General features: G+C 43.1%; 1 protein-coding gene across 2 annotated transcripts in view; it reads left to right on the forward strand.

The window, feature by feature from the left end:
- BAALC (BAALC binder of MAP3K1 and KLF4) overlaps positions 1-22601 on the forward strand; it is a 94638-nt gene that overhangs the window by 58292 nt on the left and 13745 nt on the right. Inside the window, exon 2 of one of the 2 annotated variants that reach the window (XM_033202365.1) lies at positions 13480-13646. The exons of the other annotated variant lie outside the window; for it this stretch is intronic. Within the exon in view, the coding sequence (XP_033058256.1) occupies positions 13480-13646 (167 nt within the window). The remainder of the gene's footprint in view (positions 1-13479; positions 13647-22601) is intronic. 2 annotated transcript variants of the gene reach the window in all.

Below are 22601 nucleotides of genomic sequence, written 5' to 3' on the forward strand. Positions count from 1 at the left end.
TGGTACTGGTACCACAACAGAGATATAGACCAATGGAACAGAACAGAGTCCTCAGAAATAATACCACACATCTACAGCCATCTGATCTTTGACAAACCTGAGAGAAACAAGAAATGGGGAAAGGATTCCCTATTTAATAAATGGTGCTGGGAAAATTGGCTAGCCATAAGTAGAAAGCTGAAACTGGATCCTTTCCTTACCCCTTATACGAAAATTAATTCAAGATGGATTAGAGACTTAAATGTTAGACCTAATACCATAAAAACCCTAGAAGAAAATCTAGGTAGTACCATTCAGGACATAGGCATGGGCAAGGACTTCATTTCTAAAACACCAAAAGCAACGGCAGCAAAAGCCAAAATTGACAAATGGGATCTAATTAAAGAGCTTTTGCACAGCAAAAGAAACTACCATCAGAGTGAACAGGCAACCTACAGAATGGGAGAAAATTTTTGCAACCTACTCATCTGACAAAGGGCTAATATCCAGAATCTACAAAGAACTCAAACAAATATACAAGAAAAAAACAAAGAACCCCATCAAAAAGTGGGCAAAGGATATGAACAGACATTTCTCAAAAGAAGACATCCATACAGCCAACAGACACATGAAAAAATGCTCATCATCACTCGCCATCAGAGAAATGCAAATCAAAACCACAATGAGATACCATCTCACACCAGTTAGAATGGCAATCATTAAGAAGTCAGGAAACAACAGGTGTTGGAGAGGATGTGGAGAAATAGGAACACTTTTACACTGTTGGTGGGATTGTAAACTAGTTCAACCATTATGGAAAACAGTATGGCGATTCCTCAAGGATCTAGAACTAGATGTACCATATGACCCAGCCATCCCACTACTGGGTATATACCCAAAGGATTATAAATTCCTCTACTACAAAGACACATGCACACGTATGTTTATTGCGGCACTATTCACAATAGCACAGACTTGGAATCAACCCAAATGTCCATCTGTGACAGACTGGATTAAAAAAAGGTGGCATATATACACCATGGAATACTATGCAGCCATCAAAAAGGATGAGTTTGCATCCTTTGTAGGGACATGGATGCAGCTGGAAACCATCATTCTTAGCAAACTATCACAAGAAGAGAAAACCAAACACCGCATGTTCTCACTCATAGGTGGGAACTGAACAATGAGATCACTTGGACTCAGGAAGGGGAACATCACACACTGGGGCCTATCATGGGGAGGGGGGAGGAGGGAGGGATTGCATTGGGGAGTTATACATGATATAAATGATGAATTGATGGGTGCTGATGAGTTGATGGGTGCAGCACACCAACATGGCATAAGTATACATATGTAACAAACCTGCACGTTATGCACATGTACCCTAGAACTTAAAGTATAATAAAAAAATAAAAAATAAAAAAAAATAAAAGATCAAAGTAGGTCTCCGTATTCAAACAGAAATGAGGCCATGATGGGCAGGGCCTTGGCCAAGGAAAGTCAGCAGCTCTTCCTAAGTAAACCAGCCACCAGAGGGGCAGTATGATTCTGAGGACCACCCCTCATAGGCCACCCCTGGGACTTTGTTCCCAGGCATCTGTTGGTCACCCTAGGGGAGCATTCCATGGTAAGGGTGCTGCTTGTTGGGACTGTACAGGTAAACAATTCCCTGGAGAGATCATCTGAGCCTGAGTAAGAAGGTGAGACCTATACTATGTCACATGCAAGAGGAAGCAGGAGTTAGACATGTGGATGGATAAGACGTATTGCCTTCTAAATGTTCTCCACTTTACCTTGTTCTCCCTCTCTTAAGGAGAATTGTGTTAATGCCCATTCAAATTCTTCTCTTTCTTCTCCCTCCAATGAGAATTCAGTCTTTGCCATCTATGCCCTGTATCCTCTCCAGTGTAGAATTGAGGAACTAGGCAGAGACAGGGAGAAGCAGCAAGGAAAGGAAGGTGGTTGGAGACAGGGTTTAGCTGAGAGACTGCAACCTACTGCTAAACTAGAAGCCTCAGATGTGACCCCAGCACACAGCATAGTGCCTGGCACATAGTAGGTACCAAATAAATAGTTTTCAAATAATTAACTGATTGAAAGACAAGTGACAAAGGAAAGAATACATCATCTATGATGAGGAGGAAGCAGATGAAGGGAGAATGAAACAGAAAAGAAGTGTTGGCAGATAAAGGTGGAAAATGGAATCGTATTACTGTATAGTCTCAATTTTTAGAATCTATGCATGTCTATGCACTGAATGAAGTTTTGGGACACAGTAGGCAAAATGTCAATAATAGTTATTTCTGGTAGATAAGATTATGGGTAATTCTGTTTACTTTTTTCTTACCAATATAGTACAGATTTCTACATGAAACACCTATTTCTTATGTAAGAAAATAATAAATGTTATTTTATAAAAAGAAATGCAAGGTAATATGGGCTGAGCTGTGTACCCCTAAAATTCACGACTTGAAGGCCTTTCCCCAGCACCTCAGAATGTGATTATAATTGAAGATAGGGCCTTTAAAGTGGTAATTAAGGTAAGATGAGGTCGTTTGGGTGGGCAGAAATCCAATATGACTAATGTCATAAGAAGAGATTAGGATACAGACACTCAGACACTCAGAGGGAAGACCATGTGAAGACAGAGGGAGAAGACATCCATCTACAAGCCAAAGAGATAGGCCTCAGGAGAAACCAACCAGCTGACACCTTAATCTTGGACCTCCAGCCTACAGGACTATAAGAAAATAAATATCTCTTGGTTAAGCCATCAGTCTGTGGTACTTTGTTATGGCAGCCTGAGCAGACTAATACAGAAGGTATACATTTTAAAAGTGTCAGAGAATTATTCAAGGAGACACAAAGAGGAAAGAGAAGAGCATAAGAGAAGTGTTTTGAGCAATTTTGGAGGAAGGCTCTGGTAAAATATAGAGTATTGTTACAATCCTAGCAATATTGCATACTTTAGAATAGTAAGATATAAACACATTTGGTGGGAGAGAGAACTGAATTTCATGAACAAGTTGGGACACCCCACGGTAATTAACACAAAGATATGGCAGTACCTGCCTTGAAGAATCTGGTCTGTGGTGCTCTTGCAGCAGAGGTGAAGAAATTTCAAGGAAGGCAGGCACCTCTGAGAGGAGCAAAGGGAGAGAGGAAAGTAAGTACACCCTCAGAAAAGACTGGCAGGTCCAAAGTGTAGCGCTAGAGAGAATACAAGTGAGATTTTAACTTTTCCTTTTGGCTGCCTTCCAATTCATTAGCTTGTCTATTGTCTCCTGGGCATCTCTTTGGGAAGAGAAGAATTCAGGTCCATTTCACCAAAGACAAACAGGACTCTCCTTGCTTCTGCCTCCTATCCTGTCAATTCCAGCTGTCACTCTCAACAGGCTCCCGCCTTGCATGCTGCTGGGTACCATGGGGAAGCCATTTCCCCAACCAAACCCTATGGCCAATGGCAGATGTGACAGGTTGGTGGTTCATCTCAGGGAACAGTGGTCTTCCAATATCTTCCTGTCAGGACCCATGTCCTTTGGGGACTGTTGTTAGTCCTTAAGGACTATACAAGTCCATTAGTCAATTTCTCTCCTTGATCATTGCTGTTCAAATCCAAATATGCTTCTATATTTTCTTTAGTCAATAAACATTCCAAAATGTATTACTCACCATTTGAAAAAATGACAGCTTTGCTGAGGTATAATTCACATACCATACAATTGACCCATTTAAAGCATACAATTAAATGATTTTTTAAAATTCTTGGTGTTGTGCACAATCAATTTTAGAACATTTTCATTGCCTCAAAAAGAAACCCTGAACCTATTAACAGTCACTCTCATTGCCTCCCAAACCCCCAGCCCTACGCAACTACTATTTTTCTATCTATAGAATTGCCTATTTCTGAACATTTCGTATAAATGGAATTATATAATATGTGGCCTTCTGTAATTGGCTCCTTTCACGTAGCATAATGTTTTCAAGGTTCATCAATGTCGTAGTATATATCAGAACTTCATTTTTTGTCAAACTGCCAAATAATATTCCATTTTATATACATACTATATTTTATTTATCCATCAATTGATGGATATTTGGGTTGTTTCTACTTTTTGGCTATTATAAATAAGATTGCTAAGAACACTCATGAACGAGTTTTTGTGTGGAATCAGGCTTTCGTTTCTCTTGGGTGTATACCCTAGAGGAATTTCTGGGTTATGGTACCACTATGTTCAACCTTTTACGGAATTGCAGACTGAAAGCAGCTGTATCATTTTGTCTTCCCACCAGCAGTGTATGAGATTTCCAAATTCTGTACATTTCTGAGAACACTTATTCTCTATCTTTTTTTATTATAGTCCCATCCTAGTGGGTGTGAAGTGGTATCTCCTTGTGGTTTTTGATATGCATTTTTTGGATAGCTAATGATGCTGAGTATCTTTTCATATGTTTATTGGCCATTTGCATATCTTCTATAATGAAATGTCTACTCAGGTCCTTTGCTGATGTTTTATTTGGATTATTTATCTTTTTTATTATTGAGTTGTAGGAGTTCTTTGAGAGTTAGTTCCTTACCAAATATATAATTTGTAAAATTTTTCTCCTGTGGATTGTCTTTTCACTTTCTTCATGGTGTCCTTTGAATCACAAAAGTTTTCAGTTTTGATAATGCTCATTATATCTATTTTTCATGGTTGTTGCTTGTGCTTTTGGGGTCATTTCTTTTTTTTTTTTTTTTTTTTTTTTTTGAGACAGAGTCTCGCTCTGTCACCCAGGCTGGAGTGCAGTGGCCAGATCTCAGCTCACTGCAAGCTCTGCCTCCCGGGTTCACGCCATTCTCCTGCCTCAGCCTCCCGAGTAGCTGGGACTACAGGCGCCGCCACCTCGCCCGGCTAGTTTTTTGTATTTTTAGTAGAGACGGGGTTTCACCGTGTTAGCCAGGGTGGTCTTGATCTCCTAGACCTCGTGATCCGCCCGTCTCGGCCTCCCAAAGTGCTGGGATTACAGGCTTGAGCCACCGCGCCCGGCCACTTTTGGGGTCATTTCTAACAAACAATTGGATAATCCAAGGTCATGAAGACTTAACAGCTATATTTTCTTTTCAGTGTTTTATGATTTTAGCCCTTACATTTAGATCTTTGATCCTTTTGACTTGGTTTTTGTATATGGTGTGAGGTAGGGGGTGCACTTCATTCTTTTGTATGTAGATATTAAGTTGTCATAGCACATGTGGTGAAAAATTATTCTTTACCCATTGAAGTGTCTTGGCACCACTGTCCAGAAAAAAAAGACCATAAATGTAAGGGTTGCTCAATATCTTCTAAGAATGTGTTTGTAATAGCCATGCAAAAAGTCATATATTATAGTATTATACATAGAATGTGGCCAACAATTTCTCATCAGATTGAAGAAATGACACTGTCCCACTCTAGTTCATTTTAAAGATGAAACAAATTCTTAGTAAGTGGCTGAGCAATCACAGCTTGTTTAACTTATACCTCAGTTTAGACAAAATTATTATCAGCCATGTGTTCAGGACCTGAGAGCCCAGACAGTGTTTGATGAACCAGAGTTTCACTGGCTGTGACTTTAGGAGATTCTTTCCATATTGATTGCCAATGTCTTATACTTTGGTTTTCTGTCATTGAGGAAAATGACTTGCAGGTTGTTTCTGATGATTTTGGACCTACTCTCTGTGACCACCTTCACCAAGGAAAGCCAGGTGCTCAAGCTAAGGAGAAATTACCCCTTGACCTGCTCTCCACATGGCTTCCAGCTACCATTTTTTAATATCTGTACTCTTCCCTCCTGCCCAGCTCCATTTCCAAAATAGCAAGAAGCTTTGGCAAGGAATCACTGGGGTTGCAATTTATCAGCAAGCTGTGGATACAGCTATTTCCCATCTTTTGGCAAAGTCAGTGATTTGGCTTGTCTCCTGCATGGAATGAAAATTTTGTAAAGGGTGTCAAAAAAGACATACTCTAGGGGCACACAAATGTCTGTTAATTTACTGGTACAGACTTCACTATGGAAAAAACATAGATGAGTACTTTGCGACCCTCAAAAGTAACATGAGTGTGGATCTCTATATCAGATAGATAGATAGATAGATGATAGATAGATAGATAGATAGATAGATAGATCTGTATATATTTATAATATAGATGAGCCTCTGCAGTCTTTAGAATCCCCTGCCTCAGAATCCCTGGGGGTGGGATAGAGGGAACTTGTTAAGATGCATATTCCTGGGCCCCTACTGAATCAGAAGTTCTGGGGGAATGAATGTAGAGATCTGCATTTTAACAGACACCCCTGGTGAGTTCCATGTAGTTTCACGCATTAAAATTTGAGAACTGCCTACTTGGGAGTTTTTGCTGATACTACAAGCTTTGGAAACATACAGAACCTGGGTTAAACTTCAATTTCTTCTTCTGTAAAATAAGGGGAATTCTCCTGTCTCCTCAGCATGAGAGGAGTGGTGTGGAGCAGACATGCAAATAGAGCCCAGGGTTTAGTACAGTGCAACTTTCACAACAGTGTCCCCACTCGGGGGCATTTGATGAGTATTTTGCATAACCCCAATAGGATTGCCAGATAAAATTCAAGACACCCAGTTAAATGTTTATCTCAGATAAATAATAAGTTTTGAATATAAGTGTGGCAGCAGTGCTGAGGGCAATTTCCAGAGTCTAGGGTTGGTGGAAAGATCTAGGAAGTTGTCCCTTGAGAGCCTCCATGCCTCAAACTCCAGCCTTCCCAGAAACGCTGTGAGCTCCCAGATTATTTTAATAAGTCCTTTTTTAAAGCCTTAATTCTCCAATCAATTTCTGTTGCTTACAGCTGAGAACCCTGACTGATACAGCATCTGTAACTCTACTCAACAACTGACCATCTGTCTTCTGTTCTCCTCACTTCCCTGAGCTCTCCCTGAAGTCATCAGGGAGACTTAACTGAACAATCTCTCAGGCTTTTCTTGCTTACACCCTTTTCTGGTGGAGAAGTATGTAGAGGACATGGTCCACTCACAACAACCTGCAAGGAAGGAGCTAGGGAAATAAAAACCTGACCTCAATGTGCCGCTGCAGACCCTTCCCCTCTAAAGCTAGTGCCTCCTATTGGTCAAACTTCACTAGAAGCCAGTGGACAAGAGAGCCTGTTGACATGCATTCAGGTCAGTCTCCTGGGACAGAAAGCAGGGTAGAGAGGAAGGGAGAGTGAGACTGGAGAGGCAGAAGAAATATATCCAATAAGCAGGGTATGTATATTGTCTTGGGTTTGGTTCCCTAGAAACAGAGCCTGAGATGGAGATTTTGTGCAAGTGACTCCTAGGGGCATTCCTGGGAGGAGAGTATGAAGGAGGGAGGGAGAGAAGCAGAATGGGGCAGGAAAAGGAGCTGAGCAAAGATGTAGTTTCAGGATTAGTCTAGCCTCAGCCTGCTTTGAAGTGAAAGGACAGAAATTGCTTAGAAGCAAAGGAGCTGGGCTGTTGTACCTACTCTCCCCATCAACAGATACTTTTAGTTGGTCATTAGCATGGACTGCCACTGACATTAATATAACCAGCAAGGCTTCTCCTGGTAAGGGGGCTCCCTTCAGCCAAGGGCAAGCCTTAGGAGAAGAAGCCAGAGGTGAGCTGTTAGCCACCAATATCCGCCACACCTGGGGATGGGTGCAGGGTCAGGTGTGTGGATCTGGGCAGGCACAAATAGCATCTGTTGGAAGGACATACAGCTCTGTTGACAGGTCCAGGGGAGGAAAAAATAACTTTCTTTCCACTCTCAGTTATTAGCTGTGATTAATCCTGTAATGAAAGACAGATTAATAAGAGAAAAGCAAATAGAAGCTCATTAACATGTATATTTTACATATACATGGGAGATATCTAGGCAATTACTAAATCTCAAAGAAGTGGCTTGGAATTCCAGCATATGTAGCATCTTCAACAAAAACCAGTAAATTTTTAGAGAAGTGAAAAGAAAAAGGAAAAAGACTTTGAGTCTCTAGGGGTGAAAAATTATGGGAAGGCAGACAGACAGTAGATAATGGCTACTTAGTAAAGCTTGTTAATGTAGATTCCTCTGGTGCCCTCTCCAGGCTGACAAGGGTCTAAAGTCTTCAGTGATCAACCTTTGTCTTTCCTGGTAGAGAGGGGAAGAAGCCTTTCCTCTTGTTTAGTGACCAGTGAAAAGTAAATTTATGTCCTACTTTTAGGCAAATGGCAGGGGGAGGGGGCAGGTGGGAGGCAGTGGCAGAGAACTTTTTGTAACTACTTCTCCATTACCTTCAGCTTAAAATAATCCTTAGGCCAAAGTGGCATTTTCTTGGAGTGGCATATTCTGGTCTCCTACACAGGACATATCGCTGAGTGAGGAGGTAAAAAAATCATTTTTCCTTTGTGTTTTCTGAATTCTAAAAGCTTTCTAACATTGAATCTATTTTTCATAACCAGAAAATATGAGTTAAATTAAATCCATGCAGCAAAATCACCTGGTTTGTTACAGATAGAAGTAACAGAAAATGACCTTATATTCCTAACCCCTTGGGGTATCCTCTTGACCACACTGGGCAGATGATCCCTGCTCATTGTTTGGCAGATGCCAATCCCCCAAGCTGGCCCTGCTTGGCACAGAGCTTCTCTGTTTCATCATACTCAGTAAGCCAGTGGCTTAGTGCTTAGCTGGTTGTGTGACTCATAAGTCAGGAATGCAACCAGTGTGGCTAATGGAGAAGGGCCAGAGGCGGGGATAGGCTGTGTTACCAATAATCAGTGCAATATATGTGCAGGCACTGTTAGAACCTTTAGATATGGTCTCACTTAATCTTTACAATCACCCCATGAAGGTGGCAGTATTATCTCCGCTTAATAGATGAGGAAGTCTCTAGACTGGGGGGTTAAAAAACCGAAGTTGTAATTTTTGTTTGGCAAAAAATGAAAACTTCAGACCAAATGATGGATTTTTAAATCGTGTTTCTAGCAGCACTTAGGCTTAGCAAAGATGCCAGGGATAGGAGCTGCTGAGAGAGAAGGACTGGCCATTGGCACCTCAGTTATGGCAGCTCTGCCTTGGTCTGTTTTATGGGTTGGCAGGGATGGCTTCATGAATGTGCAGCCAGTGCAGCCTCACAGGGCCTGCTGTGCTCACAAGGGGCCCTGTGCATAGGATCTAATGCTCTGCAGGCACCATCTTGAAATCCCTCACACTTTTGTCTTTTAATGTGTGTTTTGTAAGTAAATCCAATGGACAAGGGAGCGTGTCCCCGGGCTTGGAGCTCTAAATCATACTTGGCCCCATTTGCTGTTGCCTTTCTGCCTCCCTGGGATATGTCCCTGCTGCCTGCTCTTGATCCTGGTGCGCTAGGTCTCTCCTTGCTTCCCTGCTGCCCTCCTTGGGTGTCAGCAACTGGATTGCATTGGGGGAAGGGAGAAGGGAGCTGTGTTTCATGTCCTTCAACCCCCAGAGGGACCTGGCCATAGGCATGGGGAGGATTGGGGTCAGGTGTGCCCCTTGCAGTGTCTCAGGTATGACAAGGGAGTGGCCATCCCCATCCAGGCTGGCAGCATCATGGTGCATTCAGTGGATGGCTCTGTAGGGGCCTCTCACTCACCTTTGACCCGGGTACCAAGTCATGATGCACATAGAAAATGGCAACATCTGGAGGTTGGGTGTGGGGGCTCACACCTGTAATCCCAGCACTTTGGGAGGCCAAGGTGGGTGGATCACTTGAGGCCAGGAGTTTGAGACCAGCCTAGCCAACATGGTAAGACTCCATCTCCACTTAAAACACAAAAATTAGCTGGGTGTGTTAGCGCATGCGTGTAGTCCCAGCTACTCAGGAGGCTGAGGCAGTTCAGTTGCTTGAACCCAGGAGGCAGAAGCTGCAGTGAGCTGAGATCATGCCACTGCACTCCACCCTGGGCGACAGAGCAAGACTCCGTCTCAAAAAAACAAGGCAACATCTGTATGGCACACTGGAGGAAACAGCAAGCAAAGGGAGCCCTGGCCAACCTTGACTCCCACTCAGTAGCCCTAAGGGTTGAAGGCAGTCCTACCCTAGGCTTAGGAAATGGAGTCTCTACCTTGGTCTTGTGCTTCAGACACCCCTTGCCCCTTTCACCCCATCAGCCCCACCCTTCCCACAGGGTGAGTTATCCAGAGGCCAAGGGGACATATCTACCAAAGCCTCAGCCCTCCTTCAGAATTCATTGCTTTTATTCCCCCAGTCCATCATAGACAAATATGTGGTTCTACTGTTTGTGATTAATACACAACTCACCCTACTTATGACTCACCACATGAGTTTAAAAGCACTCAACCTAGTTTGCACCCAGTAAGTTCAATCAGGCAAGTCTGCCTTTGGATGTTCTAGCAATGTCAAGTTGCTATAGAAATTTGTAAATGCTTGCACTCAGTTCTTATATGTATCCTACAGCAGACAGTAACAACAGTTTGGTCCCTGGAGGACACTAAGTAGCACTATTCTAGACTCTTCTGTGGGTTGTGGGACCCTAGGATCTAGTCTGAATCACACCAAATCCAAATCCACACCAAGCCTGCTTCCAGGGTCTTCATGGGTCTGTTTTCCTGATCTCTCCTGCAGGTGTACACTGCCCTAGCCCCAGGCTGTTTGCAGGGAGGAGTGGGCAGAGATGAGACATGTGTGCTGTGGTGTTCATACACATGCATCTCAGGTCCCTTTAGGTACAGGATAGAGAACAGGTGGGAATGGGAAGAGACAGCGGCAGGCTGTAACTGGTGGAGGAAGGAAGCCATAAGGATTTGGGGCAAGCCCAGCTGCAGGAATCCATTTATCTGTTCACCTTGAATCCATCACAGCACCCCAATGTGCTGAGGCCTGCCAGTGAGGGAGCTGTGGACCAGATATTTTCCACTGTGACTTTCAATGTTTTGAATTCTGATTTCTATCCCATGGTCACAGTTAAAAGCTCATTAGCATTTGGCAGAACAAGTGGGTGACACACGGATAGGTGTCCTGTGGACACTGCCATCTCACTGTGTGGGAACTGCAGTCTTAGCAGCTCTGCCAGTCAACACCCTCCCGCCCTTGATATACAAAAATACACTGTGCTTCTGATGCCTGCCCTATGGCAAATAATTTCTCAACACCCAGGGAAAGCATTTTGTTTGTTTTTCTCTACGTTTGATTAAAAGCAAGCCCAGGCAAATACCCCAAAGGAAAGAGAAACAAATGACTTTACAATTAAAATAAAAACCTACACAATTAGTCATTAGGCATACAAATAATATAACATCTTTAGTAAATCAAGAAGCATTAATCCAAGCAATGAGATACTTTATTTTACCTCTTAAATTGACAAAGATGAAAACCAGAAAAGAAAATATTCAGTATTTGTCAGGATTTAGGGAATATTGCTGTCTTATATACTATTGACAGATGGTCAACAGAAGAAAGACTTGTAGAGGTAAATTTGAAAGTATATTGCAAAAGACTTAAAAGTGTGTATATCCTTTGAAATCTTGAAAACATCGTTTCATAGTCTTCTTATGAAACGATGTTTTCATAAGATGAATGAAAAATTGATGTCAGTCTCACTCTTGAGTTTTTTTTTTTCCTCTTCTGAAGCCGTTCTTGATATAATTGATGTTCTGAAACTTCACTAAGGTCTGTCTTAGGTTGGGCTTCTCTTTTTACTTATCTTGCCAAGTATTTGGTAGCCTACTTCAAATTGAGGTTTCACATCTTTCTTTGGTTCTAAGAAGTCTTTATCTATCATTTCTGTGGATATTGCTTCCCCTCAATCCTCTCTAGCCTCTCATCTAAAACTCTTATTAGATCAAGGTTTAATTTACTGGATTTCTATCCTACATTTCCTCATAACGTTCAGCCCTCTGTGCTACCACAGAGGATTCCTTGGCCTGCCCTTTCAGCTCACTAAATTGCTCTTTCTGTCTATCGTGTTGTTCAGCTTCTCTATTGAGGGTTTTTTCTTTCAACATTTAAGATTATTATTTCAAATATCTCTGACCCTTTTTGGGTGACTCTTATCCTCATTTTGTGGTTATATTATCTTCATTTTTCTGAGCAGATTGACTACACTTATTGAAAATTCTTTTCTGAATACCATATTAACTCCATTTCTTTTGGGGATCTCCATTGCAGAGTTAGTTGTCTCTTTTTTATAGTGTTGACCTTCCTCAAATGTTTGCTCATTCTTGTTTTTGTATGATTTTCGTAACTGAAGTTTCCTGCTAGAATGTCATCTGTATCTATTTGAGAGACCCATTTGGAGAGCAAGGATGGGAACTACTATTGGCCTAACTCTTGGCAGTATTTTCAAAATACCAGTCTTCTTAACCAGGGTTTTTGTTTCTCTCAGGTGTCTCCAGCTCCTGAGAGCACTGCCATTCTCTCTAGTCCTTGCCCCTCACAGACTCCTCTATTGTTGCTGACTGGCCTCAGCAGGTGGAGGAGTAGAAAGCCCGGGCTACCTGGCTGCTCCTTGCCTCCCTGTAACTACAGCAGAGACTCTGTCAGCTTCTGGCATCATACTTGGCATTCCCTGTCATGCTTCCTGGGCCACCTTTTCTCTTTCCAATAAGATTATTTTCATCCTTTATTAATTCCTCAGTGTAGTCCTCTCCCTTTTCAGTGAGGCTATTTATTTAAACTTCTTTCTATCATTTCTTGGCATTTGTTGTAAAAGGCACACATACTCAGTCCAACACTTTGAGATGGAGCTATTTAAAAAACTTATGTATTGGCCAAGCATGTTGTCTCATGCCTGTAATCTCAGCACTTTAGAAGACCAACGTGGGAGGATTGCTCAAGGCCAGGAGTTCAAGACCAGCCTGGGCAACATAGTGAGACCCTGTCTCTACAAAAAATATACAAAAATTAGCTGGGCATGGTGACACATGCCTTTAGTCCCAGCTATTTGGAAAGCTGAGGTGAGAGGATCACTTGAGCCCAGGAGTTTGAGACTGGAGCAAGCGATGATCATGCCACTATACTCCAGCCTAGACAACAGAGCGAGACCCTCTCTCTAAAAAAACAAAACAGAACAAAAACCCAAGCCAGTAACCTTCAAGCCAGTAATTCCACTTCTAGGAATTTATCCCAAGGAAGTAATTTAAAATAAAGCTTTAACCACAAGGCGTTTCATCACAGTAAGATTTATTATGAAAATGTGGAAACAAATATCCAAGCAGAGGGGATTAGGTAAATAAATGATGACATAGACATGCGAAAAATAATATGGCAGAATATTTAATGGTATAGAAAAAAGTCATCAAGGTATCATTAAGTAAAAATTTCAGGTTACAAAATTGTTTTAAAATCTCCTTTTTGTAAAAAGCATACATGTTGTTATAGAAAAGCATAGCTCTGCATGGTGGGATTTCTGCCAACTTTTGTTTTTTCATTTTGACTATCTTTTTCTCCTCCATTTTGGGATTGTCTGCAACATCTGCCATGTGCAACCTTCTGGTTCCATCCTCTGCTTACCTCCCCTAGGCGCGCTGGAAGATGGACTGTCCTCCAATGGTGTGCCCCGATCTACAGTCCCAGGTGGAATACCCAATCCAGAGAAGAAGACGAACTGTGAGACCCAGTGCCCAAATCCCCAGAGCCTCAGCTCAGGCCCTCTGACCCAGAAACAGAATGGCCTTCCGACCACAGAGGTAGGGTTACAGCCACAGAATCAACTGGGGACTGGAAAATGGGGGCAGGGCTTGCTTCAGGGCAGAGCCACGCAGCAGCTGTGTCCAGGGAGGGACCAGGGATGGCTCACCTTGGCAATAAAAAGTCTCTACCCCACCCATGTAAAAATTGCTGCAAATCCCACCCCAAAACCCTGCCTTGAGGGTTGTTGCTTTTTGTTTCCATGTGTATGTTTGCTTAAGTACAACTTTATTCAAGGATCTTGTTTTCTGTGGCCACTGTCACCATGTTGATGGTGAGGACTGTGTTGGTTAGAGGAACCAGTCTTAGGCCAGGCAGCTGGCCAGTCTCAGGGGTTGGCAGGGTGGAGAGTGGGCAGAGGAAGGAAAGAAAAGACCAGAGTTGTTGGAAACAAGCCTGACATTTTACTCAGGTCCTCCAACCAGGTGGGCAGTGGAAGGGCCCCCAAGGGTGGCTCTCATAGCAGAATGTGGTGACAATATCATCCCCAGACTGTTGGAAGAGGCAGGGCAGTGATGTCCCTGGACGTGGCTGGCATCCTTTCTTTTCTCCAAGAGCTATTTTTGGGAAGCTTCTCTTATGGGTACAGGAGAGGCAGCCCAGAATGAACACTCTTAGTAGGCTGGGCTCAGGCATCTGCAGTCTCTTCCTCTTCCATCCAGTCCCTCCTTCTGACTTCCTTGTCTTCCCTATGCCCCACCCCCTTCAAAATCCACTGCTTACCCTATGCTCCATACCCATTTTCTCCTATCCTTCTGTCAAAATGATACTGAACCAGGCTCATTCTGTCTGTTCACAGCAAACTAATCACTGTAACAATCGGTTTTGCAAAAGAGAAACTTTATTCATGAGGCAGCCAAGTGAGAAGGCAGAAGAACAGATCCCAAATCTGCCTCCACAAAGATAGGGTTTAGGGCTATCTATGGGATAAAGAAGCTGGGTAGTCTAAGGCATGGAGAAAGATGATTGGCAGTGGGGGAAAGTGAGATAATCAATAGTCTGTGCTTGCATAGTCATGGTTCATGGCTCTTCACAGGACTCATGTTGAGAAAATGGCTGTGTTTGCATGATCTTCAGAAAGAGTTTTGGTCTTCTGACTTCAAAAGGTCACCTCTTGGGCATTTCTACAAACCCAGTTGAAGGGTCAATGATCTCAACTGGCTTTTACTGGACAAGAGCTAACCCCAAGTTCCTGAAAAACAACTTTAAGCAACTGTTACAGTGGTGATCTATATGTCAGATATGTAGTCTGTAACAAAGCTAGTGGATTGGTTAGCTATGGGACTTTTAGCTATATAGGTTTTAATATTAACTAGAAGTAAGTGATTAAAAGCAAGCAATGCAGGTTAAGTTTGATAGGCTTAATCAGGTTAGCCCCCAGTTCCAAAAACTTACTGTTCCTGTCCCCTCAGGTCAATGCCACCTGTTTTCTGAGAGTGCAACTCATTATCTAATGATGGAATTCTTGCTCATATCAGTGAGTTTGCCTCTCTAAGTTTTGGTCAGAAAACCTGTTGCAAATTCATCTCTAAAGCTCATTAACTAAGGGCCTTGCAGAAATCACTAAGCTCTCAGAATCTCAGGTTCATTATCCACACAATGGAAATAATACCAAAACAAGTGAACAGATGGGCCTGCTCTTATAAACTGGGATATAGATAAGTATGGCAGTTACGATTAATGGGACAGTTAGGCACACAGCGCCATAACCCACTTAAATGAAACACTAATGGGGGCGCTGCAGACACTGGAGAAGGTAATAGGGGGTGTAGATTTCAGGGTTGTGGTGTCCTTCTTAGAGTTCTGTATTGTCTACTTTGCCTATGCATAAGCTGGCCTTCTAGAGACCTAATCATCATTGCCATCTCTCAAGACAGTCTGGACCCTGTGGTGACTGCTCTACCACAGGCCCAGATATTTTTCTTCTAGTCTCCTCCCCACATTTGTGCCCTCACCCTCTGAACCAGGATGAGCCATGGTCAAGAGGAAGCAGCTTTGCCTGGTGGATGGCATGATCCATGCACTTGTTTCCCCACCTCATTTTCTGCCCGCCTCATTCATCACTTTAAAATTGTGTTTTGCAGTATACAAAGTGCTTTTAAGTGTACTGGCTCCTTAAGTTCCCCTAAGAGCATTGTGAAGTAAGCATTATCCCCATTTTATAGATAAGGAAACTGAGGTTCCTTTGATTGTGTTACATGAATAAGGCCATATAAGTGCTGTGGAAGGATGTTGGTAATTTTAAATTGGAAAAGGTTTCTATTAAGAAGATAGAACATAAGAACTGCAAGTACATTTTAAAAATGAATAGTGTATTAGTCAGTTGTTGCCTCAATAATGCTGCATAACAAAACACAGCAACATTCAGTTGCTTGAGACAACACCTCCCCCCACCCCTACCACTGCCACCATGGTCAGCTGTAACTTAAATAGGCTCAGCCTGACTTTTCAAGGGCTGGCTCAGTCTGTTCCATATATATTATTCTGGAAACCAGGCCAAGAAAGCAGCAGCTTTCTGGGATATATTCTTATGACTATGGCAGAAACACGAGGGGGCAAAACCAAACTTCTTGAACACATTTCAAGTCTCTGCTCACATCATACCGACTAATATCCCATTGGCCAAAGCAAGTCAAATGGACAAGCCCAACTTCAAGCAGGGAAACATACTCTGTCCAAAGTGGAGAGAGAGCAAAGAATTAGGGGCAATAATGCAGGCTACCACATGCCACATACATACACAAAGAAATGCAACTCATAACTTCAGTGAATTCTTATAAGGTGGCACATCCATGTAACCATCATGCGGATGAAGATATAGAACATTATCACCAGCCCAGAAATCCACAATGTCACCATTCTTCTCACTCCTAGTATTATAGATCAGTTTGGTTTATTTTTGAGACTTTTATAAATAGAATCATAGAAGTGTGAACTTTTTCATGTCTGGCTTCTTTTGCTCAACATTATCCTTGTGAAAATCACCCATGTTGTTCTGAGTTGCTATAATTTTCTCATTTTCATTGTTATGTATATTTCTTTATATGAACACGCTGCAATTTAACCATTTTACTTGATAAACATTTGGGTTGTTTCCAGTTTGGGGCTATTGTGAACAATACAGCTTTTAATGTTTGTGTGCATGTCCTTTGGTGGACAGCACTTCTTTTGGGAATATACCTGGGAGTGGAATTGCTGGGTCATAAGACAGGGGTATATTTGACTTTCATAGACACTGACAAATAGTTTTCCAAAGTGGTTATGCTGCTTTATACTCTAACTAGCAGTGGTCGAATTTCAGTTACGGAACAAAAGAATTAAAAATCAGTAAGTTGTGCTTAGTCTGTCTTCCTTGTGGTAGCAACTACTTATTCATTTATTATTTATTTACTTATTTTTAGACCAGGTCTCACTCTATTACCCAGGCTGGAGTGCAGTGGTTCGGTCACTGCTCTCTGCAGCCTCCAATGCCTGGGCTCAAGTGCAGCCTCTCAACTAACTGGGACCATAGGCACACACCACCATGCCCAGCCAGTTTGTTAATTATTTGCAGAGAGGAGATCTCACTATGTTGCCCAGGCTGGTCTCAAACTCCTGAGCTCAAGCAATCCTTCTGCCTCAGCCTCCCAAAGTGCTAGGTTTATAGGTGTGAGCCACGGCACCCGGCCAGTAGCAAATATTTATTCATGTGTGGTCTAGGTATGACATAGGGTACTAAGCACTTTGTTATATTATCTCTTAATCCTCACAATAACTCTAAAATGTTGACATTGTTATCTCCAATTTACAGATGGGAATTGGTACTCAGATATAGCTAGGGAAAGTAGGTCCCCATGCCACGCCCCCCCACACATACACACACACTCACACACATATACATACACACACGCACACACATACACACGCACACACGCACACACACATCTACACGCATACACATGCACACACATACACATACGCACACCCACATACACACAGGCACATACAGCATGCACACATGCACGCGCACACACACACACACCCACACACATACATGCACACACTCACACATGCACACACATGCACACATACACGCATGCACATGCAGCGTGCACACACACATGCACACACACGCACATACACACACGCATACACACACGCACACACACACATGCATGCACACATGCACATACACGCACATACACATGCACACTGTGCACACACACTCATACACTCACACGTGCACACACCCACATACGCTCACACATGCACATACACATGCACGCACAGACACGCACACACGCACATACACATGCGCACCACGCACACACATATGCACGCACACACACATGGACACACACGCACATACACACGCACACACACACACACACATACACAGGCGCAGACACGCACATACACACCCATGCGCACACACATGCTGCACGTGTGCACACACACGCACACACATACATGCACACACACGCACGCGCACACATGCACGCACACACACGCACACACATACATGCACGCACATACACGCACACACACAAATATATGCACACACATGCATACACGTATGTGCACATGCCCGCACATACATACACGCACACACATACACGCACACTCACATACACACACGCACACACATACACATGCACACACATACACGCACACAGATGCATACACACACATACACATACACACAGCCAGATGCATACACACACATACACACACATTTTGGGAGCTCTTGGGGCTTTATTGATTTTTTTTTTTTTTTTTTTTTTTGAGACGGAGTCTTGCTCTGTCACCCAGGCTGGAGTGCAGTGGCCGGATCTCAGCTCACTGCAAGCTCTGCCTCCCGGGTTCACACCATTCTCCTGCCTCAGCCTCCCGAGTAGCTGGGACTACAGGCGACCGCCACCTCGCCTGGCTATTTTTTTGTATTTTTTTTAGTAGGGACGGGGTTTCACCATGTTAGCCAGGATGGTCTCGATCTCCTGACCTCGTGATCCGCCCATCTCGGCCTCCCAAAGTGCTGGGATTACAGGCTTGAGCCACCGCGCCCGGCCAAATGGGGCTGGCAGAGTCAGCCCCCATAGGGCTTCAACAGCAGTGGAAACTATCACAGAGGAGTGATGACCACACACACCTGCCCAACACAGCACTCCTGAGCAGATGATGCATATTGATGAGCAGCCTGTGCAGCTTTTGTTTTCATAATTAAGTGAACGTGGCTGTGTTGTAACTATTTTCAAAATAAGATCAGGGAGCTGATAACTTCAGTTTTAAGGGTTTACATTTAAAAGATAATCAGTGGTCTTCACATCCTGAGACCTCACCAGTCACTGGCCATTCTGAGTCCCTCAAAGGCCAAGGCAAAGGTTTTCTGTCTAAGATGTTAGTTTAGAAGCTAAATTTACCTGTGATTGATGCTTCTGTCAGCAGTGCTATCTCATACCAACACTCAGGCAGGCTCTCAACTGCCTACTATCTGCCCAAAGAAAATACTTTTCTTCCTATTCCCTCCTGGGCCTTTGATATACTGTTTTTTCCTAGTGTGTCTCTTAGACTCTGGGCCAAAGCTTTGTGCATTTTCAGTATCTGGCTCAGTCAGTATCCACTTGCCCCTTGCAGTCTTCCATCACACCCCTATATGAGCTATTAGCATTTCACAGCACTCCCCTTAGGTGCCATCAGGCCACCTGGTTGGTGGTTCTTTGGCAAATTTTTTTAAAGCTTTCCTTCTCCAGAAGACCCCTTTCATGAAGCATGTGTCCTCATCCACAGGCCTACTGCAGTGCTGCCATTCAGATTTACAAAACAAATTTGTATATGAAAGGCAATCCTTGCTAGGCCTGGAAAATTTTTCATCACTTCCTATAACTACTCTTAGGATTCATTCATCAAATGTTCATTGAGTGCTGTCTAGGTGCCAGGCACTGTTCTAGTGCCAAGGATCCAGGGAAAAGACAGACACAGCTTTTGCTCTGAAGCAGCTGCTAGTTTTAATGGAGCTGGGTTGGGAGCCAAATAATATAGAATAAATAAAGCATTTATAGACTCTGAATGGTGCTATGAAGGAATTAGAAGGTCACTAGTCAGGGGTAGCAGCTACTCTATTTAACGCAGATGACACCTCACATTTAAGCTGCTTTCCAAAGGGTGATGGGGCAACTAATGCTGCTCATGGCTGTCAGCAACTGCACCTTGTGTTTGGAGCCCTTCTCCACTTCCTGTCCCACCAAACAAACCATATCTTCCTTTTTGTCAATTCCCTCCAGTCCCCCTGCCTTCTGATGCCTGGTGTTAATAGGTGTTAACTGGCAAGAAGATTGTGGCAAAAATGATCTTTCACAAATTGGAACTGACCGTCTCAGTGGGGAGCTCTTTCTCTTTCTCTGTTGCACCTTGATTTCCCCAGTCATTTGGAGACTTACTGACTCCACAGTGTCTGATAAATCATTGGCTTGGTCTCCTTCATCCAGCTCCCTACCTGAGCTCAACAAACAACATGAGAGGCAGCGCTGTAGTTGCTTGTCTTCTCCCGCTAATTAGTTGTTCAGGAACTTTGAGCTGCCTCCAAACATTTACTCTCTAACCTAAATGTGCCATTTCCTTGGGCTTAGGACTCTTGTTCCCCACCTCCCCCCATCCCACCCACCCCGCTTAAAATATCTCCTCAAGTATTCAGCTACAGTAGAAATGTACATGTGACCATAGCTCAAGTGGAAAAGGCTCTGACATGTGGCTGGCCTTCCAGGGAACCCTCCTGTCTTCAGAAGCTACATATTTTTCAAGTTGCTTTATTATTATTGGCAAAGTGACTGGACCATGCTAAAGGAATTAGCAGGGGGACTGATTCTCAGCTAAGTTTTCTCCTCCTCCTGCCCCCTCCCCCAGTGTCTGGTCAACATCATTGGCAAGGCCTGGCCCAGTCTAGGAGAGACAGGTGAAGGTCCACAGAGCTAGGAGACCTGATCAAGAAAGGAGATTAGGACCAGCCCAGGATTTCTCCTGGATAAGGAAGAGTTTGGAAAGTAAATATGAGTCTCTCCTAGAAAAACAAAAACAGGACATTATAAGGAGGGAGAGAATAACAGAAACCTATGGGAAAACCAAAGGGAGGGAAAGCTGTTAGAAGGGCACTTTGGTGTCCTCTCTAGTGCAAGCCTGGGGAAAAAGGAAGGAATTTAGCAATACAGAGATGTGCACCTACCTACTGGCTGCTACCTCTTGTAGAGATTTGCAAGACTCGGTGTTCGTCTAAGGGTCTGCAGTCAAACCAGTTCAACTAGAAGGCTCTCAGGGCAGAGACTGCCTTATTTTTCTTTATATTCTTCCCTTGACTCCTGAGCCTACTTCAGGGTTATGAACCTAACAGGTACTCGCTACCTACGTGTTGATTAAATGAGACAGCCTAGTCATCACTCAGATTAGAAAAGGTTCCCATAGCTTCGACCCCACCCATCCCGGCTCTGCATCACCGTCCTGTGATGACTGTTCTGTGGGTGCCCAGTTGCTTTTCTAAAGCAGGTTCTGCTGCCTTCCTAATGTCTGTTCTTCTATCTGAGGTTCAAGTTGAAAAGCAACAACTGCTTTTGGCACTTGATACAAACTCCCAGGGTGAGTAAGTCTAAGTGTAGATGGGGAAGGGGGCTGTGGTCTGCATAGAATGTGCTCCAGGTTTGGAGGATTCTTGAGAGTTTTACCTGCAGCATGGTCTGACCCCTGCCTTCCGAGGCTAGCAGCTGGCCCTTGGTGGAGTTGCTAAGATCAAATATCCCCTGACTGACCTTGCATTAATGCCGCACAAATTCACAAAGCAGCAGCAAATAAATTCGCAGAATTTGAGAACAACTAGGGTGTGTTATTGTGTATCTTCCTTTCATGAGACCTGTCTGAAAAGAAGTCAAACATCTGGAGTTGCAGCTGTCAAACTCTAGTCTTTAATCTTTTGGGAAGGAAGAGAGGATAAAACTAATATTTCGAAGTGCCTGCAACATGCCAGACACACTATGACATCATTTTTAACCCTTACAGCTCTAAAAGGTAAGCAGCATCATTTCCTACCTGGGAAAACAGAGGCTCAGAAACTAGATATCTGGTCAACATGGCCCAAGGAGTCATGATTTGACTGTGTTCAAATTCAAACCCAGATCTGTCTCCGTCTAAGCCCCATGTTCTTCCTTCCCATTATCTGAAACTTAGTGGTGGAGAATTTAGAGTGAGCCTTGGCAGAGTTGTGAGAGGTGGGATATGAAACCTGGGGTCACCATCTTTAGTTTGACTCATCACCAATATTGACATTGGCCTTGAGTTAAGTGCATTTGCCTGAGTGGTTTCAGCTGCCTCATTGGGAAAGTGAATACAGTAACATTCCCACTTGTCTCAGGAATGGTGCAAGGAATGATTAATCAGGGATGTAATTGAAATCTTGTAGGAAAGTTCTGGGACACTGAGGCAGGGCAGTGCACACAGTTTCTGTTCCCAGGGATTTTCCTTTTCTTTTCTTTCTGATTTATCTTCACACATGTGTTCATGGTCAAGTTGTTTATTGAGTGTCTATTATGTGACAGACACTAAATTAGAGTCTGGCGATACTATAATGAACAAAATAGACTAGGTTCCTACTGTCTTGAAGTTTACAATATGAGAAGAAAGTAAAAAATAAGTTAAAAAATAAATGCAAAATTTAAACTGTGGTTAAAGGCCAGGAAGGAAGTAAAGAATATAGGGAAAGAGAATAATAGAGCCCTATGCTTGTATATGCCTAGAAAATCCCTGCAACATTCTGTAAGAAATTATTAGTCATAATTATCTCTAGGGAAGGCACTAGAAGCCCTTCTTTACTCGTTGAATTTCTTTTTGCCATAATTATGTCTTCCTTTTATAATTAAAAATACTACTTATACAGAAAAATTGGTATCTCACACATCATAATCTCAGAAGCCATGCTTTTCTTTGTTGTCTGTGAA

Source organism: Trachypithecus francoisi, unplaced genomic scaffold (assembly GCF_009764315.1).
Source record: "Trachypithecus francoisi isolate TF-2019V2 unplaced genomic scaffold, Tfra_2.0 Lachesis_group7, whole genome shotgun sequence".
Classification (NCBI taxonomy): domain Eukaryota; kingdom Metazoa; phylum Chordata; class Mammalia; order Primates; family Cercopithecidae; genus Trachypithecus; species Trachypithecus francoisi.